Consider the following 22,076-nt stretch of genomic DNA (forward strand, 5'->3'; position numbering starts at 1 on the left):
ATTCATGTTCTGTAGCCACACCTCTGCCTTTATGTACGTGCGCACATCTGTACAGAAAACTCTGAAACGCAGCACCCGCTTCAGGCAGAAACAACCGAGACAAAAATCACAACCAATAGGTGTTGCTGAGCCCCTCCCATGTGCCTGTATGACGGAGGCGGGTGGGTGAGAGGAATATATGGGAAGCACAGGCAGATGCTTATGCCCAGTTGGCAAGTGTTATTTAAGAATAAAAGATGCCTGAGTGCCACAGGACTATAGAAGAGGGAACACCCAGCCCTGCCAGTTGGGATAGGAGGGCTTCCCAGAGAAGGTGGTAGCCAGTTACGCCTTGACAGGTTAGCAGTTTCGTAGGCGAGAAAGGGCATTCCAGGCAGGAGGTAAGAAAGCTTAAGACGTGTCAGGAAAGTGGTTGGATGTGGATATTCTAAAGTTTCTTTCTTTCCTGATAAAGTTCTCGTTTACGAACCCTTCACAGTCATTGGCGATTAGCTCAGGATTCAAAACCACTAGAACACGGCCTACCACAAGAGGGCAGAGCGCTGATGAGAGGCAGGACAGCTCAGTGCCGGCCCCCTCCCTTTCCTTCCGAGAGGTTCAAATGAAAGGTTTCTTCTAAGAAAGCGAGAGGGAACGGAGTGGGGACGACGAGGACAGTGCCAGAGAGAAAGTTTTTCCCGGGTGAGAGAAAGGCATCCTCACTCAGCCAGGAGCCACCCACAGAGAGGATCCAGGGCATGGGTAGCGTGAGGACATCACCCCGCCTAGAGCTGAGCCAAAGACCTCGCAGCTCCCGAGGTCCCACACACCCTCCGCCAGGTGGGGGGTCTCTACCGGGCTGCCGAGGGACAGAGTGGAGGTTGCCTCCTGACCACTGGGCCCCAGGCTTTACTGAGGCTGCAGCAGAGAGAAAAGCCAGAGGGAGAGCAGGAAAGCAGAGCTTATTACAGTCGAAAAAGCATGAGGTTGTGGCCGCTTTACTTAGTCTGAGCTAAAGAAGGCCGTGGCCTCACATCCTAGTGTGGGAAAACAGAAAATACAGCAGACAAGCCAGCCAGCGATGACGCTGGTGTAGTCAGGGGAGTGAGGTGATCTGCCCAGCTCCGCAAACAGTTCAACTGCTCGGATTCCTGGGATTCCGATAGAGACAATCTTCTGCTAAAGGTCTCTCTCTGCAGCTGTGGAAAAATTCAGCCATTGCTCTTTGTTTCTTCCTATGAGTGAGGTCCAGTAAGGCCTGATGTTTCAATCTTCTGGTTCCAATTCCGAGGCCTTGTGTGCTCAGTGGCTGCTGTCCCTTTAAACCCTTTATTCTAAATGTTTCAAAGACCTGCCCCAAGACCCGTGTGCGTTAAAGATAGGAGCTCTTCTTGGTCAGAGTCTGAGAGACAGTTTGACCCTTGATGAAGTGGGTAGACTAGGGTTTCTCAAAGTGTGTTCCATAGAACACTAGCCCCGGTCTTTTATTTTGGGGGAAATATTTCCTACTATATCCTTCCTCGGGGGAATTCACATACACGTTAGCATACTGAAGGCTCTGAGAAGCCGCCCTTCGTTGAAGAAATCTGTCTAAATTGTGTCTGTTGAATCCAGTGTTTCCCTTAATCCCAGAACTCTTTCTTTGTTCATAACTCCTTCTCTGTAAATGCCCGTTAGCATCCCCTGGGAAATGTCCATGCAGTAGACTGATCTGAGAAGAAGCAATTTTCTGAAGCCATTAAAACTTCCGGATGGGAAATATGAGGCAGTTAATTGATGATAGGTAAATTAAGAATGCAAATCGAGCCTCTTCCTCCAAGGAAAGAAAGTGGAGAGAGCGGACCTCACAGAGTCAGACGGGGGAGAAGGATTTTTGGTGGGTGGGCGGCTGTGAGCAGGGCCTGCAAGAAGAGGTTTGGCTGTGAACATTTCCAAGGCCCCTTGACCTGTAAGAATCGCACAGCAGTGAAAGGCCCCAGCTCTGGGTAGCTTAACGGTGTGGTAGGCCCAGAGGTCTTTAGAGAATTGCCTTTCCAATCGAAATGTTTGCTTGGTTGGACTCATTCAAAGGACAAAAATAATATTTATCCAAAAATGCATTTCTTTGTCTTATTAATTAGGAGGTCAGTCTCACGTTATTGAAACTCCTCCAATAGATGTTATCAAGCATCTTCTCTGCATCTCTCCGCGCACTATGGGTGACTAGGGAACAAAGCCCAGCCTTGGAGCTCATGGTGTCATACAAATTGCATTAATCTGAAGGGTCTCGTGTAAACTAGCTGTTTCATATGGGTCTGTTTTCTTTCATGTTTCACACGGTTCTGATCAGAACGAGGGCTTTCTTATTTTTGTTCCTCCATATTTATTTGTATAATGCTCTCTTTTCTCCTGGAAACGGGCTCAGAGAGGTTTCTGTAGCCTATTGGTCTTGATCAGCTACCTCACTTGTTTTAGAACAAAGATAGTTTTAGACAAGAAATTACAATAGAACGTACTTGATGTGTGTGTGTTTACGTATATCTCTGTGTTTATATGTTGACTGAAGGAGAAAAGGAGGCAGAGTGAGAACACAGTGACTGGAGGAGGTATATGGCTTTGTAATTTCCTGCCAAGTGAAAAGTGTTCTGATTAAGTGCTTTTAGTCCAGAGAAGGATGGATCAGGAAGCAGCTAAAGTAGTAGCTTCATACAGAGTTGGGAAAGGATCAGAAGCTTAAAAAAAAATGCCCAACCAAAGGCCAAGTTAAGTTCAGACATTGGATGGAGGTAGGAGAGAGATTCCTGAGTGAGATAGAAAGGTAGGGCTTACCTGGCTTCTTTTTCTCTCCACCACTTGAGGTTCTTGAACCTTTGACTTAAGCCCCTGACCACCATAGTGTGAAATAGTCAACTTCATTCCAAGCCTTCCCTTGAATGAAGAACGGCCAAGACTTTGACTCGTGGCCTGTCCTTTGGAAGGTTCTACTGGTGGGCTGAATGCTAACACTGTGTTCTCAAAATCTCTTGGCCTGGGATAATATGCTGGGACTGAGGAGGGAAGAAAGAAGGAGACACAGAAGAAAAATAACAGTAAATATTATACATCTGAACATTGGACTTTTTTCAAATAGAAATACTTTTCTCCTTGCCTCCCCCATGTATTCAATTTAAATGCATGAAAGGCAATGAAACTTTGTGTCTCTTGAAGTTAGATTGAGGGCCATAAAACTAGATGAGATGAGATGAAATGAGATCGGGCATTGGAAGGCAGTGAGAGGCCATCCCCCGAACCTTCCAGTGGGATTTACCTGACCCCTGGGCAAAGAAGAGCTTATCCATTTTCTAAAGGTTTCCAGCTCAAGCTGGTTTTTAGTTACCTTTATGGTTTTTAGTTTCCTTTAGAAAGTTGATTAACCCCTGTGTGCCTCAGCTTCCTACTCTGTAAACTAGAGATAGTTCATCCGCATCACAAGCTTGTCTGTAGATTTGAGATAACTGATGTAGAGCATCTGGTTCACGGCTGAGCTCATAGTATATACTCAGCTAAGTGCGCTCCCTCCTGATTTGCTGAAGAAAAGCAGCAGCCACCTTTCAGCTTCAAATCCTGAATTTGGGGGAACCAACTCCTCGGGGAATTCAAATATTCTCAGAATCCCTCAAACACAAAGAGATGTCTCTGGCACACCTGGCAGGTACTGATGGCATGGGCATTGTTAAAAGCTGGGGGCGCTTTTTTGTAAAGCCTGTGTATTGATTCAATCTCTCTCATTGGCTTTGTTCACTCTGTACAGTTCAGGAGGGGACGGCTACCTGGAGAATGTGACCACCTTACCGAGTAAGTAACCACCAGTGGCTTGAGGCTGTCCTCTGGGTCCATCTGACCCCCAGGCTTCCTGAAAGTGCCTCTCAGCTAAGAAAGGAGGGAATAACATCTTCCTTGTGGACTGTCATTGAAATGAGACGAGAGGCCTGTGGACAGGTGGCTGAAGGGGATGGAATAAACTCTGTGTTTGGATTCCGGAGACCTGGGTTCGAGCCCTGACCCTTCTGTGTGCTGGCCGGGTGACCTGGGCCAAGTTACTAAACATTCTGAGCCTCAGATCTCCTCAACTGGCCCAGAGAGTGTGGAGATAGTCAAATGGGACAGTGAGTATTTGCTGCACTGTAAACTATAAAAAAAAGAAAGAAAGAGGGCTTCCCTGGTGGCGCAGTGGTTGAGAGTCCACCTGTCGATGCAGGGGACGCGGGTTCGTGCCCTGGTCCGGGAAGATCCCACATGCCACGGAGCGCTGGGCCCGTGAGCCATGGCTGCTGAGCCTGCGCGTCCGGAGCCTGTGCTCCGCAACAGGATGCCTTCCATCCTAAGCCCTCTGTGTCCTGTGCACCCTTCCCCTTCCAGATATCCTTCGGAAGTTTAACGGAAATCTCACAGGCTATGCGGTGGGCACAGGCAACGCCAGTGACACAAATGCCTTCCTCAATCAGGCTGTTCCTGGAACAAAGGCTAAGTATGGCATCTGGGGAGGGGAGGGGTCCTGTCAGGTAGGGAGTGGGAGGCATGTCGTCCCCTTTAAGGTTGTAATTCTGACCTCTGAGTGCCGAGGGGACATTTATCCATTTGCAGCAATGATTTGAGAAGTTCTTGGCCACCCTCTTCTGTGGCTGCCCCGTGACCAAGGCCGCAGGGAGGCTGGAGGGCTGGATCTTGGACAGAGGCCATGCTCCTAGAGCCTGAACTCCTGGCCTTGCTTTCCTGTGCAGCATGTTCTAATCATTCAACTAACGACCCACCTTAGCCAATTTTTAAAACTTACCGTGGCATAATGGTACTCTCTACAGCACCTCACAAGTGGCAACGCCCCCAAAAGATCAGGGAGTACCAACCAAATGGATGGGCAAGCCAGGATCTCCAGCCTCAGAGGCTACTTAGAGGGGCAGTAAGTCTTGTCCTGTCCCTGCTCCTGCTCTGGAGCTGCAGGAAATGCAGCTGAGAAGCCAGAGGCAGCTGGAGCCAACTGCTCAGCCTCCCGGGCTGCTCGTCCAAGGAGGCCCCTCACCCTGCTCCTAGAAGCCTCAGCCGCCTGGGTCTCCTTGCTCCTGGCCCAGCCTGGGAAGACCCTTCTTAGTATAGAAACAGCTGGGGACAGATGGACCCACCACCAGGTGCCAGGAGATGAACATTCTGTGGCTCCATCTCACGCTATAACAGGGACCTAAACTAGCGAGGAGCTGGGGATGCCTGAGGTCTAGTCTTTCCATGAATTCTAAACCCAAGTGTTTGTACGGTGTATATTTATTCCCCCACCTCTTTCTAAAAGAAACATGTAGCTAAGTTTACCAAAAATGACACAACATATACATGAGAGAGAGAAATCACAGCCTCTGGTGGGGGGAGGAGGGGAAGAAGCAACTGTGTCAGTATAAGCCTTCTTACGATTCTCGTGTCTAAGCATCAAACTCTCAGCTTCCTGGCAGCCAGGGTAAAGAGAGGAACCATGCCAAAACTTTCCTAGATCTAATTTCAGAATCTACACCAGTCCTTCAAAGGAGATGAACGGTTTCCTAGCATGGAACCGTAAAGACCCTTTGCATGTGGAGTCCTAGAAAGGAGACCATGCGTAACAAATATAATGGTCAGTATCCTTGACTGTTGCTTTAGGACAAACACACGACTGGCTTTGCAAACGGTTATTTGTTGTAAGAACTCTCCAGGAGAGACAAGTAGCTTCTTGTCCTGAGCCTCAGGGTCTCTGCCAGCTTGTGGTGGGGGGGGAGGGGTTAATGCCATAGAAACCTCCAGTTCAAGCCCTTTGGGATGAAAGGTCTGGGCGCTGTTCCTCAACAGGACTGATTTCCTCTCCTCCTCAGGGAACTTTCAAGCCAAGTCCAGACTCTGATACAGAAGATGAAAGATGACCACGTGAGTCAGATTTTTGGTTACTTTTACATTGCTTTTTCTTCTTTTTTCTTTTTGGCTGCCTCGGGTCTTCGTTGATGTGCGCCCGCTCTCTCTAGTTGTGGTGAGCGGCGGGGGCTACTGTTCTCCGCGGTGCGTGGGATTCTCATGGTGGTGGCTTCTCTTGTTGCAGAGCACAGGCTCTAGGCACGTGGGCTTCAGTAGTTGTGGCTCGCGGGCTCTAGAGAGCAGGCTCAGTAGTTGTGGCGTGAGGGCTTCGTTGCTCCGCAGCATGTGGGATCTTCCTGGACCAGGGCTCGAACCCGTGTCCCCTGCACTGGCAGGCGGATTCTTAACCACTGTGTCACCAACGAAGCCCTATGGTTATTTTTAAACACTAACTTTCTGACCCACTAAAGTCCCCAAATGGAATTGTCTGCCATGAAACCAGTGAGCCTCCTGTCACTAGAGGCATTCAAGCAGCAGTAGGGCAGCCCCTGTCGAAGGCCCTCAGGAGATTACGTCAGCTGGGGGGAGGTTTGTTGCTGATCACAATGACCTTGAAAATCCCTCCTGCTGCTAAGAATCTGTGGTCTATAAACAAACCTCTGAAGTTCCGTCAGCTCTGAGATTCTGATGCTGTTATTTCAAGAGGGCAAGGAAGTTTTAGAGGGTTGAATGGATTTCCTAGAGCTGTGGTGTTTTTATTTGTTGGAAATCATCAGGCATTTTCCTCCCTCTGTGTAGAGAGTAAATTTCCACGAGGACTGGAAGGTCATCACGGTGTTGATTGGAGGCAGTGACTTATGTGACTACTGCACGGATTCGGTAATGGGGGCGGGCCAGGCCTACTCATCGCCCCTGATTTGACCTGTAAGCCTTGGAGATCCTATCTGAGAACAGTCCCTGGAATCAACCCTAGGATTGTCCACCTACACCTGTGTGTGTGTGCACGCACACACGCACATGCACACGCAATTCACACAGGTGCACGCACACACTTCTTGCCCCCCGAACCCTCGCATTTCTGGCTCCCCCCCCCATGTCCCAGCTGGCATGAGGCAGCAAGTGACAGATATACAGTGCTTCTATTCCCGTTTCTTACAACTCCTGAGAATTCAGAAAGAGAAGAAGCAGTAAAGCCCAAGCCCCTGAAAGGGGTACTAGACACATTCTGCTCCTGAGCTACAGCTCTGGCTGAAGGTTCCAGTCTTCTGTCTGGCCCATCTTTGGCAACAGCGAGTAGCCAACTGTTCATCTCAGATTCTGACATGACGAGTTGGTCACGGTTGGATGCCGAGGGAGAACGAGGCCTTGGGGCTGGAGCCGGGTGGGGAAACTGCCCTCTCCCCCTAACCAGCTCCTCCTCTCCATCCTGTCTCTTCCCAGAATCTGTATTCTGCAGCCAACTTTTTTGACCATCTCCGAAATGCCCTGGACATCCTGCACAGAGAGGTGAGTGGCGGGCTCCCACAAGCTGGACACAGCTCAAGCGTGTTGGGGGCAAGAGGGTGAAATGCCCCCTCCCCTGAAGGAGACAGACAAGGATGTGGGCTCCTGCCCTTTCCAGAGTTTGGGGCTTCCCCCCAAGGAAGCCTTATTCTATTTGGAATCAGCCCCGAGGGTCTCAGGCTTGAAGAAGGGAAGGCAGTCCCCCCACCTCTACCTGGGACATTCCCTGGTGGAGGCAGCTGGGCGGCTCCCAGGCTGGGCACCGCTCTCTGAGTGGCAGGCAGTGTCTACAGTAGGCCCCTCTCTGGTCTCCCCACCCTCTGGCATGGACAAGCCTTTCCAGCTGCCCAGGAGGGGGCGCTCTGACTACCAGATGCTTCTATGGGTTGCCAAGACTCTGGGCCTGCTCAGCAGAGTTAGGCCAGGTCGGGCTGGAAGGAGACAGTCAAGGGCTAATGTCCTGGCAAACGGGGCACCTACCTCACCAAATTGAAAGCTAACGGATTTGGGGCTTCCCTGGTGGCGCAGTGGTTAAGAATCCACCTGCCAGTGCGGGAGACACAGGTCCAAGCCCTGGTCTGGGAAGATCCCACATGCCGCGGAGCAGCTAAGCCCATGCGCCACGACTACTGAGCCCACGTGCCGCAGCTACTGAAGCCCGCGCAAGTAGAGCCCATGCTCCGCAACAAGAGAAGCCACCACAATGAGAAGCCTGTGCACTGCAACGAAGAGTAGCCTCCACTCGCCGCAACTAGAGAAAGCCCACACGCAGCAACGAAGACCCAACGCAGCCAAAAATAAATAAATAAATTTTTAAAAAAGATTTAAAAAAATAATAACAAATTTAAGAAAAGCTAACGGATTTGGGTTCACTAACTGATGGCTGAACGAGCTGAGCCCTCAGCATTTAGACTCGGGTCTGCCATGTTGTCCCGCTCCAGGAGGCCCATTCACGCTGCTGCCAACGTGGGTGGCACAGCCTGCAGGGCCCTAGGTGGTCACCTTGTGTCGACACCTCCCAGAACCCAACCCAGGGACTCCGGAGCCAGATCCCACTTCTTGGGGCCCTAAGGCAGCTTGTGAAAGAAGCCCCTCAGCCCCTCTCTCATCTGAAGCCTCTCCCGTAGGTACCCCGGGCGCTGGTCAACCTCGTGGACTTCATGAGCCCCCGCGTCATGCGGCGCGTGTTCCTGGGGAACCCCGACAAGTGCCCGGTGCAGCAGGCCAGGTAGGCGGGTGCTTGCTGGTCTGGCTCATGCGATGGGGACTCCTCGGGGTCTCTGTGACTTGGTCCGTCCATGTGTGCAAGTCTGTAACAGGGTCTGTGCCAGGACCACCTCCTTCTGGGAAGTTGGAGCCAGGGCCCCCGCTTACCAGCCTCAGGGTATCAGCGAGAACCTCTGTGATACGGGGAAGCCACGGGGAAGCCACGGGGAAGAGGTTAGGGCTGGGACAAACACTAGTTCTCAGAGACGGTGCAGCCCAGCCTGTGAGAAGGAGGAACATATAGGGACGTGTCCACAGGTGGTGGAAGCGTAATGGAAAGCAAGGGAATGGTCCCCATGATTCCCTTACCTTTGTGGGGAAGAAGCGAATTGGGGAAGGACACAGGGAGCTTCCAGCTGGGAGTGTTTTGTTTCTTAAGCTGCGTGAGAGGTGCAAGGTGTGTGTTTTATTATTCTTCCTACATTATATATCCATATACTCATTGAACAAATACTTTTTAAAATTTTGCTGTGCACCAGGTACTATTCTGAGTGCTCTAGAGATATCTTTTCTAACATTAAGTGTATTTTATGGATGTGAAATAATCCATAACAAAACAAAAGGGGACACAGTGGGGCACTAGTGTGAACTCAGGAGGTGTCTGAGGCGTGAGCATCAGAGGCCCCGAAATACCAGCTCCAGCGCCAGAGCAGGCACTTGTATTTTATTTCTAAACACTGAACGTTGGCTTTTCATTGTCCAGATGCACGTGTTCAGCGTAATTTGCTGCAGGCCCAGGGCCTGTGGTCCAACACTTGGACCTGCCCCATACACCCTTGGGGCTTTGTCCATCCCCCTGTCAGGCCGGAAACCTGCCCTGAGCACACGCGGCAGAGCCTCCTAAGCCAGGGCTCCGGTGAGCGCCTCACCCCGCCGCACGCAGCAGAGTCAGTCTCTGACCTAAGCTTCTGCTCTGGGTCCCCCTGCCTCCCCCTCTCTGTGCAGCATTTTGTGTAACTGCGTTCTGACCCCACGGGAGAGCTCCCAAGAGCTGGCCAGGTTGGAGGCCGTCACCCGAGGCTACCAGGTAAGACCAAGAAAGTCTCTCCTCCCCCTCGATGAACACGCCAGTCCAGAGCCCCCCGGGGGAGGCACACGGGGAAGGGAAGAGCTGTTCAGGCTTTGAGGGGTAACATCGCCCTCCAGGCCACTTCCTGGCTGAGGTGTCTCAGGCAGCCCAGTTGGAGTCATCCCAAAGGAACCCAGGTGGCAGAGTCCTCGTGGCTGAGCTGTCCTTGGTGGCTCAGCCCTGACACTTGGCCTGAAGAGGGCGGCAGCCCTAGGTGCCCCATCGAACTACCTTTCCCTCCACTGCACCCCGGAGGCCCAGCTGTCCCCCCAACCTCCCACCTCCCCAACAGGCAGGCCACGCACGAACGGGGGGTTGCAGGTCCCGAGCCTGGGGGCCCTCTGGAGACTCTCCCTAGGTTTTTCTGTTCCTTGTGGGACTTCCTGCCCGGCCCTTCAGAACTTGCGGTCCACTTAAAACCAAAACCAAAAGGTGGCACAACCCGTATCCAATACTCTGGAAAGAGATTTACCATCAGGTGTGTCTGTGTTCTCAAGGGAAGAACTGAGTCAGCCCACCTGTTGAGGGAGACGGGGACAAGGACACTACCCACCCACCCCCACCCCTGCCCTAATGGGCACCTGGAGCCCCAGGGCCTGTGCAGAAGGCCCCCATGTGTGTGTCCCCAGAGCAGCATGCGTGAGCTGGTGGAGTCAGGTCGCTACGACACGCGGGAGGACTTCTCCGTGGTGCTGCAGCCCTTCTTCTACAACATCCAGCTCCCCATCCTGGCGGTAGGCTCCCTGCCCTCCCTGACAGGGCTGCCAAAGGGAGGAGAAAATTCAAGGCAGAAGTGCCAAGTGCTTCCGTGAGAGTGAAAATAAATGGGGCAGACCCGGGCAGCTCTCCAGCTGCTGGTCTGGTGGGTACAGCTTCCCCGAACATCAGAGCTGCATTCCCAGAGGGAGTCCCACGTGAGATGTTCTCATTACTACTCATCACAGCCTCCATTTTATTGAGCACCTACTATGTGCCAGGCACTGTGCGCACCACGCATCAAATCTTCACAACTGCCTTTTGAGGTGAGTTTTATCATCCCCACATAACAGAGGCTCAGAGACTTGAAGTATCTTCCCTAAAATCATACAGGAAATAAGGCACAGAGGTGAGATTTGAACACGTCCAATTCCAGACTATTTACTGTCTGCCCCACAGCCAACACTGCAGTTATAACGGAGGGTACCGTTTCCGCCCCTGGCTCTGCTCTCCACTTGACACCTCCACTCTGAGCAGAAGAGCTCTGTGAATGGACCAGGGTGGGGACTCAGTTCTCTCTGCCTGGGCCTCCATCCCAAGGGCCTGGCCTACCTGGAGGGAAGCCGGAGGAAGCTTTGAGCACCTAGGCTTTGCCCAGGCCTGCCCCAAGGCTTGGCCTCTTCTCCCCACCAAGGTCACTGGGACCAGCTGGCCGAGGGCTGGGAAGTAGCTTTTCCCAGCTGGCTGACCAAGACTTCCTCAGGGACTAGTATCTCATTCCCTCAACCATGGCATGGGTTACGTACATGTGCCTAAACATACGTATAGCACTTTTTGAATTAAGTAAGGGGAATTGTGGGACCAGAAAGCAGATTAGGAGTTTGGGGTCACTCACGGCTATTGATCTGTGGGACTGCTCTGATCTCCCTCTCGAGGTGAGTAGGGCCTTAGGAAGCCACAGGCGGGGAGCACCCTCGGGGGAGGAGGGCATTGAGAGGTCAACCCCAGGGATCAGGCCCACCAGCTACGGCCCACTATCCACCCTCTGCACCGACGGGATCTTAAGGACGTCTGTTTCTCTCCTTCAGGATGGGCGCCCGGATGTGTCCTTCTTCGCCCCAGACTGCCTCCATCCAAATCAGAAATTCCACTCCCAGCTCTCCAGAGCCCTTTGGGTCAATATGGTAAAATACATGGGATGTCCCTGGTTCTCTGGGGTTCTAGTCTAGAGCAAAGCCCCCTAGAATGGAGCTTGTTCCTGGCCTCCCTTTGCAAGCAAGATACAGAGGAGCAGTGGCCAGCGCAACTGTGGAAGTCTGTATAGAACTGAAAATACGGAGTCCTTATGATTCCGGGATCAACTGCCTCCCCTCTCATGGGCTTTGAACTGCGGTGCGGGACTCTTTACACGAATGCAAGGCAGAACCCTCACGTTTATTCAGTATTTTCTGTGTGTCAGCAGCTGTTCTAGGCAGTTTAAGCCATGTTATCTCATTTAAGCTTCTCAACAGCCCTGCAAGAAAAGTCTTAGGAGTTTATGAGGGAGCTGAATCCTACAGAAGCTAAGAAACTTGCCCAGTATCCCACAGCTGGCAACTGGCAGTGCCAGGAGTAGAAGCCAGGCCCCCTGAAATCAAATCTGAGCTCTCCCCACTGCAGGATACCCTGCCAGGGAATGTTCACTTCAGTGGAAACAAATTAGTACATGCACGTCTCTCTTTTCTTCCTCAATCAGCTTGAGCCACTAGGAAAGAAAACGGATACCCTGGACCTGACGGCACATATACCCCTCCCCTGCCCTGCTCAGGTGATGAGGGAGGGCCTGCTGTGCTGCTCTCCAGAAACCCAGAGCTCAGACCCCACTCATCCCCTTCACCCTGCACCGCAGCTTCCCCTTTGCCCATCTTGCCCCCTGACTGGGAGAGGACGGACTTCGGAGGATGGAGGGAAGTGGAGGAGAACAGAGAGGGGTAGAAGAGGGTACAGAAGCACCTGTGTCTCTAGGAGAGGCAGGTGGGAGAGGAGGCCTGGCCCCAGTAGAGGGAGACGAGCAGGGTGACGGATGTGGATTCTTGAGAAGTGGCGTTAATAAGCCAGAAGGTGGCAAGACCACTCATTTCAGCAGCGGTACGTGGGGCAGTTGGGAAGGTCTGGCTGCAGGTTGGAGGCCTAGCAAGAAGCCAGCTGGGCTCAGAAGCTGTGGTTAGTGGTCGTCGAGCCTGGATCGGGAATGTCCGGCAGGGAGGGGGTCAGAGAGCAGAGCCCTGGAGCTGGGTGGGGGAGGGACAAGCAGGCCCGGCCTTGCCGCGACTGGGGTGAGGCTGGCTGGGCTCCTTTTAAGGAGGAAGATCTAAGTGGTTGTTAAACCTGATTTCAGGCCCAGGAGTGGGGCAGGTACATGTGCCCATTGCCTTCAACCCCCTCTTCTAGCCCCTGTCTTATGGCTCTTTAACCAAATAAGGCTGAGGCCAGAGAGCCCTCAGAGGCAGTGAAAGCAGGAGAGCCTGACCCGGTCTGGGAGGCTGGGTTTCCCACCTGGGTTGGGCTGCTTCGCCCTCTCCCACCCTCCCAGCTGAGCAGGGAGAGGACCTGCAGCTCCCCCGTGTGTCTGCCAGGGCTCCAGAGACAGTGGGCAGCCCTGCCTGGCCTACCCCTCCCTGTCTGCTGCCTCCCCCACCCCAGTCTCAGGCCCAGGCTAGCCTTGTGTACCATCAGCTTCATCAGGAGGGTGGGAAGAAGGGGTGCAGGAGTGGAGGCAGTGGTAGCAGAGGGCTCAGATGCCGGGTCCAGGGCTTGGAGCGAAGGAGATGGTCAAAAGATGTAATAATCAGTGCAATGTGGGCAAGGTCCTAGAGGGCCCTTCTGTGCCAGGTGTAAACCCTTTAATTGCTAGATCCATGTACAGCGGGTTCTAGGGGAGGGACCAGGCAACCTGGGTAGTGGGGGCATTCGGGGACTCAGAGCAGTGGCTGTAAGCCATACGGGGGTAAGTATTTCAATATTTTCAGAACCCATATGGCCATTCTGAACATCAGCCATGGAAAACCCTCTCCAATCTGCCAATTCCCCTCCCATTAAATAGTAAAAGTAATCACAGCCCATTCCAGGGAGCCGTCATTTGCTCTCCTCCTCGCAAGTATCTGTTAAGTACCAGGTTGGAGCCTAGGCACTGGGGCAGGGAGAGCCCTGTCACCATGGGCTTCAAAGTCCCAGATCAGGCACGGAGCCCCAAAAGGCTGCTGCTTCACCCAGAATCTCAAGCCACGTTGGGCTCCGCTTCTCCTCCTGGACAGAACCTGAATGAGCCATTGGTGAGCAGAGGAGAGCAAATCCAGCCTCCTGGAACGTAGAAGCCCAGCCTGGGAGAAGCGGTTGCCAGGCAACCCCAGAGCACATTCCAAAAGGATCCATCTGTTGGCCAGCCCAACCTCACCGCACCAGGCAACGTAGAATTCTGCATTCCTCAGGTCCCATCTGCTCCCTCCCATGTGCCTTGGAGCTATATAAAAGTCCACCAGCAACTCAGTGTGAGCTGACAGGGGCCAGGCAGCACATATTTTAATCCTAGCTGAGTCTAAACATAGAGGCCACAGGCAGGACCCAGCAGGGAGGAGGGGGCAGGGACGGATGCAAGCACTGGGGAGCTCTCTCAGCTTCCTGCCTGCTCCTCCCCCAGCCCCAATCAACTGCAAGTGCATTCTGCCCAGCCAGGTCGGGCACTTAACAGTATTCCATGGATTTCTGTTAGACTTTAAGGTTGCACACAGGATTTTATGGCCAACTTTTTTTTTTTTTTTTTTTTTTGCGGTACGTGGGCCTCTCACTGTCGTGGCCTCTCCCGTTGCGGAGCACAGGCTCCGGACGCGCAGGCTCAGCGGCCATGGCTCACGGGCCTAGCCGCTCCGCGGCATGTGGGATCTTCCCGGACCGGGGCACAAACCCGTGTCGCCTGCATCGGCAGGCGGACTCTCAACCACTGCGCCACCAGGGAAGCCCTGTGGCCAACTTTTGATCAGTTGCTCTGTGGACTGTGACTGTTGTCCCCTTCCTGCCTTCATGGCCTCTGCCCACTCCTTCCCTAACCCGGGCTGCTGGCTGTGGCTCCTCCTCAAGCTTTGAAGAAGTCGGCCAAAGGTGAGCGGAGTCCTTTTTCAGGTCTTTTTCTTGCCCTCTCTAGACGCGTTTGTCAGAGTTAGCCACCTCCTCCGTGAATTTATTCCTCCTTGCATTCGTGGATGTAAAGCCACCTTGATTGTTCTGTTTTTCTAGCGTCTGCCCCTTCTCATCTCTTTTAATAACCCTCCTTCCTTTCTCCCAGCATCGAAAATGTGGACATTCTCCAACTTCCATGTCTCAGCCCTATTCTCTTTTCTCTTTCTTTAGGTCCCCTCACTCTGAGATCTGTCCATTACCAGGGTTTCCCGTTAAATGTCTTTGCCTAGGATCCCCCAACCTGTGTCGTCATTTCTTACTTTTTTTTCCCCAAACTTGAGCTCTATTTCTAACCCTTAAGAGATCTTTCCCCCTTGGTTGCCCTCTATGGTGTAAGCTTACCCAGAAGGCAGATTAAATATATGATCAGGGTACCCACAGAATGGGGGAACCAAGGGGAAACACGGAGAGACAAAGTGAAATAATTTCAAGTGCTATTTCATCCAGTCTTTCATCTTGAGAAAAAGCCGAGGTTTCTTGGATTCCCTTATACTTCCTTTATTGTTTAGCAGTGTTTCTCTTTTGAATTACGTATGGGGTCTATTGTCTTTTGAATGCTTTGGACTTATAAATCTCCCATTCCTGCCCAGACCTCCTCATCATCTCAAACTCATATTCATTCAAAAAATGATGTTTGAGTAACAACGTCCATAGGAACGAAATAGCTGTCTTCCCAAACTCTCTGACCCTTAGGACTTCCTATTTCTGTCCACGTTGTTGTGGCTGTCACAGTTCTGCAGGTGTGAAACGTCAGGCACGCTATCTGATAGGATCCTTCCGAGTGCTTTTCTCGCTGGCATCCTTTCCGTTCCCACTGCCACCACCCCAGTTCAGGTCCTCAACACTTTGTGTGTTAAAGGTCACCTGATGCTTCCCATCACAGAGCAACAGAGAATTTTATAAGCTTAGGATGTCAGTGCAGAGGGCCTTGGAGTCCTGTTGAGGCAGTCTCTCATATAATAATTGAATTACTCTACCACATCCCTCCCAAGGCAGCTAGAGGCTATGGCTTCTACTTAAACTTCCACACGCTCAAGGCAGTGCTTTTCTAACAGCCAAGTGGCTGCCTGTTAATATGTTGTAAAATCAGCCTAGTAGGTCGCGTTTGGGATGGGGTGATGGGATGGGATAGGATGGGAGGTTGGGATGAGGTGGGACAGAAATGTCAGAGGGTGTTCCATGCACCGCTGTTATGTCCTCCTCTCTTCTACCACTACCACCCTCCCCTGGGTCTTCTCCTCAGTTTCCTCAACTATTTATCGCAGACAAGTGTCCCAAACCCTGCCTCACGTAGTAGGTATGTCTCCTTGGAACGTGGCCCCCCCTTAAGTTGGTGCCCGGCCCTGACAGTACACACCTGGTTTGGTCCGAGCAGCACAGAACAGAAGAAAACCTGCTCTCCTTCACGGAACTTTACACCTAGTAACACTGACAAGATGAACAAGACCTCTTCCCGAAACCACTGACTCACGTTGCTGACTCACATCAGGTGGCTGTCCGGGCTGTGCCCACCGGCAGGCCACACCATCTTTGCACAGCTCTAACTAGGAGAACATTTCCTTGTGCTGGCCTTCAATGGGCTTAGCTTTCTACTCACTGGTGTTAGCAACCTAGCCTAGGAGAGCCAGCAGACTAAATGGGCTCCCTCTTCCCTCTGCTCAGCGCCAGGCCTTTAACCCAGTCTGACTCATGCAGACACAGTGCGGTCAACGGGCCCAGGGCACCCAGGCCGCCTGTCTGCCACTGTCCTGTCCTGGACCTGTTCTCATTGTTCCCGTTCTGGCCTCACTCCCCACCGCATTCCAGTGTCTCCCTGACGCCTTAGTTCAGTCTCCCCTCTCTGGCCCCTCCCTCTACCGTTGGATCGTGAGATGAAATAGGCTCTCCAGTTTGATTTTAAGCATGTCTGGAAGGGCAGGGAGCGTCTTTGCTCTCCGGTTCTTCCTGTGGTAACCACTCTGAGACTAGCTCCAGCCCCCAGGCCCTGTGCCCCATCGGGGCTCCCGTGAAGTGGGGAGAGAATGATAACGAGTGACCTCCCTCCCAGTGAGTCTCGTCTTTGAGGACCACGCATTCCCAGATCTTGCAACCGTTCCTCGGCAATTACTGCACTTACTGGTTGCGCTATCCTCTGATGCTTCGCTACCTGATGCTTCTCATGTTCTCTGCCTGACTGGGTTGTAAGCCTTTGTATCCTGCCCTCATTCTGGCACCTAGAACAGAGCTCTGAACACATGGGGCTCTACAAAAGTGGGGCATTTATTTATAGGATGCTCCCAGAGTGCCCTCGTCTGATGGTGAAGCTCAGGGGGCACAATAGCATTGGCCAGAGACAAGCCTCGTTAGCCGGGGCGACGTGCCGTTGTAAGCTCTGTCTCCTTGCAGTGTTGCAGATGGTCCAGGGCACACTTCCTGCCCTTGGCCCCGAGTGCCCCCTCTGAATCATGTTGCAGCTAGGAATGCCGAGACTCAGAGGTTAGGAGAGACGTGCACTGCCCAGGGAGCCAAGGTCTGTGCTGAGGGCTAGGGCTTTCATGTACCTAGATTTCATCCCCCAAGGTGACTGCTGAGACCTTCTCTTCCTCATCCCTCTGTCTGACCAGCAGGGTCTTTCTCGGACCCGACCCCCGTGATCAGGAGGAATTCCCCGTGAGGAATGGCAGGAGGCCACTGCTGGTCAGGAGGCTTGACGGGTCGGGCCCGGCTCTGCACTCACTTCCTGCTCTCCACCTGGAGCAGGTCCCTCCTCCACTCTGCCCCCCAGTTGCTCCTCATCTGTAAAGCGGGGGCATTCAGGGGTTGCAGACTCAGCTGCAGTGCCAGGCAGGAACACGACTGTGTGGATGGGATCAGGTCTGGGACAAGAGGAGGTGGTGGGGCCAGAACTGAAGGGCACACGCCTCTTCGGGAAGCATTCAGAGTTGGTCTTCTCTCCTCTCCCTTCCTTTCCTCCTCTTCCTTTTTAAGCACCTTTCCGGCCAAAATAGAGCAGATGGGCAGTCAGCTCTCAACCCCTGGTTCGGATCTCCAATGACCTCTTCTCCAACATTCCGGTTCTTCCTACTTACTCCCATGTTATTCCCAAATTTTCAGACCATGGCCCTTCTACCCCGCTCAGCACGTCTTGTGAAGGTGTTGACAGCCCTGGGCTGTTCGGCCTGATCTCTGGCTTATGAACTTCTTATTGCTTCACTGTCATTTTCACATTTTCTCATTACCTGCTTTCCCCCTTTTCTCCTTTGTCTACTTCCTTCTTCGACCAACTTATCACCCACAACTGAATAGACCTGGATTCTTGACTGGGCGTGTGTGAAACTGATTGTAAAATAAATAGGCGAGCAGGGAAAGAAGAGGCTGTTTCACGAGAAAAAAACACCACCAGAGTATGTGAAGCCAACCCGAAGGGGGTAAGATACATAATTCAAAGGAGGCAAAATCATACTAATAGCAACAGATATTAAAATACATTGATGATCATAACACGTTTTGGTGAAGAAAAAAGTGCTATAATGTGAATCTCTTGCCAGAGAAATGACAAAGGAAAGAAAATCATTCTGAGGATTAGGGAGCTGTTCAATTGTCAGGGTGAAAACAAAAGCGCAGAACCCTGAATAGAACGTGTATGGAACCCTTTTTAGGCCTTTTATTGTGCATCCCTTGTCAAAGCTGTTATGTAAAACCCTCTAGGGAATGAATGAGATTATGTTTGTACGGTTCTTTCTATTTAAATGCAGAAGATCATGTTAAATAAATCTACAGGACAGGATTGTTAGTACTTAATGTTTCCTAAGCAATCTTCCAGGCTGTCAGATAACCTCTCCCTGTGGTTTCTTTTCTCTCTTAGAATGAACCCTTCCTGAGAACCCCCCGGAACAGTAACTACACATACCCCACCAAGCCATCCATTGAGGTAACCCCCCGACGCACGTCTGCCTCTCTCAGGGACAAACCATTTCCACCTCCCGGCGACTCGGGGCGTGGTGTGGGCTTCCGAGAGTTAGCTTAATCAGAAACGTACCCCTCTTACGTACTGGAAATTGGAATGTGAAGAAAAGGCTCCTGAACCACAAAGTCCCAGGATTGTCCTAACATGTTCTCAAGTGTTTACCTGATGTCAGCAACCAACTAGAGGAAGTGCCTGTGGAGCAGTTGTCTTTGACCTTTGCACAAACATCATTTCTGATCAGGCAGCTCAGCCTTTCAAGAAGAGATGAGGGGGAGGCGGTGGGTATGATGCACTGTCAATTTCCTGTAGCTGAGTGGGAAGAACCTCAATTCCGGGGGCTGGGCCCAACAGGAAGCTGACGCATATGCAGGTGGGTCTCCAGGGCTTGCTTGGTTCAAGTCAATCGTTCTAGCTCTGAGGATTCAGGGCCCATGACTTTAGGGGCAGCTACTGCAAAGATGGCCGGAAGGATCCTGAACCACACCCGGCCTTGCAGGACCCGCCTGGTCCAGACCACATGTGTCGGCCACCAGATCGAGGGATCAGCCACCAGTGTCGGATGAGCACCTATGGTTTGTCCAGTCTCGTGCGAGGGGCTGGAGGGCGTTCAGAGAAGCGTCCGCGTGGTCCTGCCCCCAGGAGTTAGAGGTCGTTCCAGACTGGACACCTACGATGTGTCAGACACTGACTCAGAAAGATAGAGCAGTGGACCAGACAGATGGGTCCCACCCCTCATGGAGCTTACAGTCTACCGGAGGAGGCATCCAGTAGACAGCTAAGCACAGTCATTTCATAGAGTGAAGACAGCTCTGAGGAAGGTGATGCAGGAAAGTGAGATGGGGCAGGGAGGGTGGCATGTTCTGATGAGCCGTGCAGACCACGTCAGGCCTCTCTGAGGAGGAGAGATTTGAGCTGGGATGTGTATGATGAGAAGACGCCGGCCGTCTGGAGAGCCAGAGCCAGAGTCCCAGACAGGACCAGGGAGTGCAAAGGCTCAGAAGTGGGGCTGAGTCGGGCGTATTTGATGAGAGAAAGAAGTCAGTGTGGCTGTGGGCGTGTGAGTGAGGTAGAGAGTAGGTCATGAGACCAGAGGGTTTATTGAGGGACCGATCACGCAGAATCTGAATCCCTAAGAAAGAAGGTTGGACTTCAGGTGGAGCGCTGTGGGAAACTGTCGGAGGTTCTAGGAGAAGGTGACGTAATCTATTTCACCTTTTTAAAGACCCCCTGACTAGTGTGGAAAATGGTTTCGGGAGCAGCAGGAGTGATTGAGGAAAGACGTTTTATAAGCCAGCTGAAGCACTGAGACGAACTCACCTGAAATTATTGAAGAACCGTTAGGTGCTAAGCGCTGGGATGCAAGCCATGTGGTAATGCCACCATCCAGCCTCTCTGAATTCTCTTAGGCTCATGTTAGCCCAACAGAGGCGTGTCCCAGGCCAACCACGGACAAAATCCATTAGAATTGAAATGTCAGCTACATCTTGTCAGCTGGGCATTGATTGATTTATCTAACATGCGTATATTTATTGGATGCCTAAATGGCGCAGGCACTGTGCAAAGTGCTGGGTATACACTGGTGAAAACAGTGGTTCTGGTTCTGTCCTCTTGGATCTTAGTCTCATGTGTCTTTGCTTCTGTTGCCGGAAGAGTTAAAAACCCAGGCCTAGAAAGTGGTGGGATTTGTTTCTTTTTTTAAAATACCTTGCTATTTAAATTAGCCACAGACAGGCAACAGCAACATTACTTGAGAACTTGTTAGAAATGCAGAGTCTCAGGCAGCACACCAGTCCTGCTGTCTCAGGATCTGCATTTAACAAGACCCACAGGGGATCCGGGTGCCCTGGCATAGGGTGCCAAGTACAGTTCTTCCCTTGGAACAGACGAGAGTGCTCCATTTCCAACCTGGGTCTTTTCATCTGCATGGGATGGGCTTGTCTCTGGCTCACCAGTTCTCTGAGATGTTTCTAAAGTGCTCACGGCTATAGAATTTTTTTTAATTGCATCTTCCCCAGATATTTGTCATCTGCGCACAAACGTGTTCTTGATTTCAGTAGAACTCCCACACAGAAGAAGGACTCCATCCGTGTGATGAATTGAGCAGTTCCCTGGAATAAACTAAATTACATCAGATTAAGCAACTAATATTTAAAGGAAGTTTCGTTTTTGCTCCCTTGTGAGAGGAGTGTTTTAACAAGGCATGTCTGCCTCATCATCTGACCAAATGAAAGAGACAAGCTTCCAAAGCCTTTGGCAACCACACGCCTAGAGAATCAGTCAACCGGACAACACCTGTGTGTGGAGCCCTACTGTGCACTCAGCCCTACTGGGCTTGTCCCTCAGGCGCCTCTGGGCATATGCAAGCGTCTGCACTAGGGAAGGAACTCTATCTTTCCCCCAACTTCTGCGCCCTCTGCTTCCCTCCCCATCCCCTCCTCCAGCACCTGGCAAGTGTGCCCTATATTCCAGAGACAAGAGAATTGGACTGAAGGTATCCAGGTTATAGACGTTAATTTATATACATACAAGGAATTGTTTGGCTATTAAGTTAAATACACCAAAAGAAATGATATGCACATATTCAGAAATGATATGCAGAAACCAGAAACTTTGCAGCTGTAAAAATTTCACATTACTGTCCTAAATATATTGTAATTATTGTTTTGGTCCTAGCGTTGTAATTAGTGTACATTAGTTTCATGTTAAACGACACCACCAAAACCCACATGGAACCTCTTATGAGGCATCCAGGTCTGTGTTCCTTTGGGAGACCACCTGTTGCACACCTTCACTGTTTTCTCCCCTACTTTGGATGACTGTGGGCTCCATTTAAGGGTGTAGATAAGGTGAGGTGGGAAAGACTGTGGGTGTGCATGAGTGTGTCCACACATCATGTGTTTTGTGCGTGGCGGGTGGGGAGAGACGTATTTTCTCCTCTCTGATTCCCCTCTCGCTCCCTCCACAACTCACAGCTCTAGCCTCACATGATCCCCTACAGTATCATAATTCCAGCCTCCACCAAGAATTCCTTAGCTAGTTCTTCCTGGGCTGAAGCTAACCTTCCTGCACAGTGAGTGTCGGGTGTTGTGTCTTTCCTCCTGTTGATTTAGAACTGGGGCAGTGACTTCCTGTGTGAGGAGTGGAATCCTTCCAACAGTGTCCCCACATCAGGTTAGTATAAACATCATCACCCCCTTCAGTCAAGGGCCCCCTTCAGTCAACCTACACACACACCTTGGAGCCTTGAGCAGGTCTTGCTGATTCCCGTGCAGTGCAGACCTTGATCCCGGGTAGCCCATGACGAGCTAGGCTGCAGCGCTGCTGGGCTCCCGGGCTCTCCACAAACCACACTTCTCCCCTCGGCTTAGTCCCGATGGCAGCCTTTCAGACCTCCCTGCCCAGTGAGGTAGGTATAGTCAGGGATTGGGGTCCTCTCTACCTGTGCTCATGACCCCCCCGCCCCCCACCCAGCTGGAGCTTTCCTGGACCGCTCCAGTGTGAATTGGGCTCCTCTCAGGATGGATGAGAGCCATCAAGCCCATCACCTTCAGTGCCTTAGTTGCTCTGAATAGATGGAAAATA

The 22,076-nt window shown here is 51.8% G+C and overlaps 1 protein-coding gene across 1 annotated transcript in view; it reads left to right on the forward strand.

The window, feature by feature from the left end:
* The window catches only part of PLB1 (phospholipase B1), a gene marked incomplete at both ends in the record, with an annotated part of 122,404 nt that overhangs the window by 80,296 nt on the left and 20,032 nt on the right, over positions 1-22,076 (forward strand). Inside the window, 12 exons of the mRNA XM_082851932.1 lie at positions 3,749-3,792; positions 4,357-4,465; positions 5,826-5,877; positions 6,601-6,681; positions 7,243-7,308; positions 8,433-8,533; positions 9,517-9,598; positions 10,270-10,374; positions 11,425-11,520; positions 12,072-12,143; positions 18,393-18,458; positions 21,605-21,665. Coding sequence (XP_082708058.1) covers positions 3,749-3,792; positions 4,357-4,465; positions 5,826-5,877; positions 6,601-6,681; positions 7,243-7,308; positions 8,433-8,533; positions 9,517-9,598; positions 10,270-10,374; positions 11,425-11,520; positions 12,072-12,143; positions 18,393-18,458; positions 21,605-21,665 — 935 coding nt within the window. The remainder of the gene's footprint in view (positions 1-3,748; positions 3,793-4,356; positions 4,466-5,825; positions 5,878-6,600; positions 6,682-7,242; positions 7,309-8,432; positions 8,534-9,516; positions 9,599-10,269; positions 10,375-11,424; positions 11,521-12,071; positions 12,144-18,392; positions 18,459-21,604; positions 21,666-22,076) is intronic.

Source organism: Leucopleurus acutus (assembly GCF_964270905.1).
Source record: "Leucopleurus acutus genome assembly, chromosome: 12".
Taxonomy (NCBI): domain Eukaryota; kingdom Metazoa; phylum Chordata; class Mammalia; order Artiodactyla; family Delphinidae; genus Leucopleurus; species Leucopleurus acutus.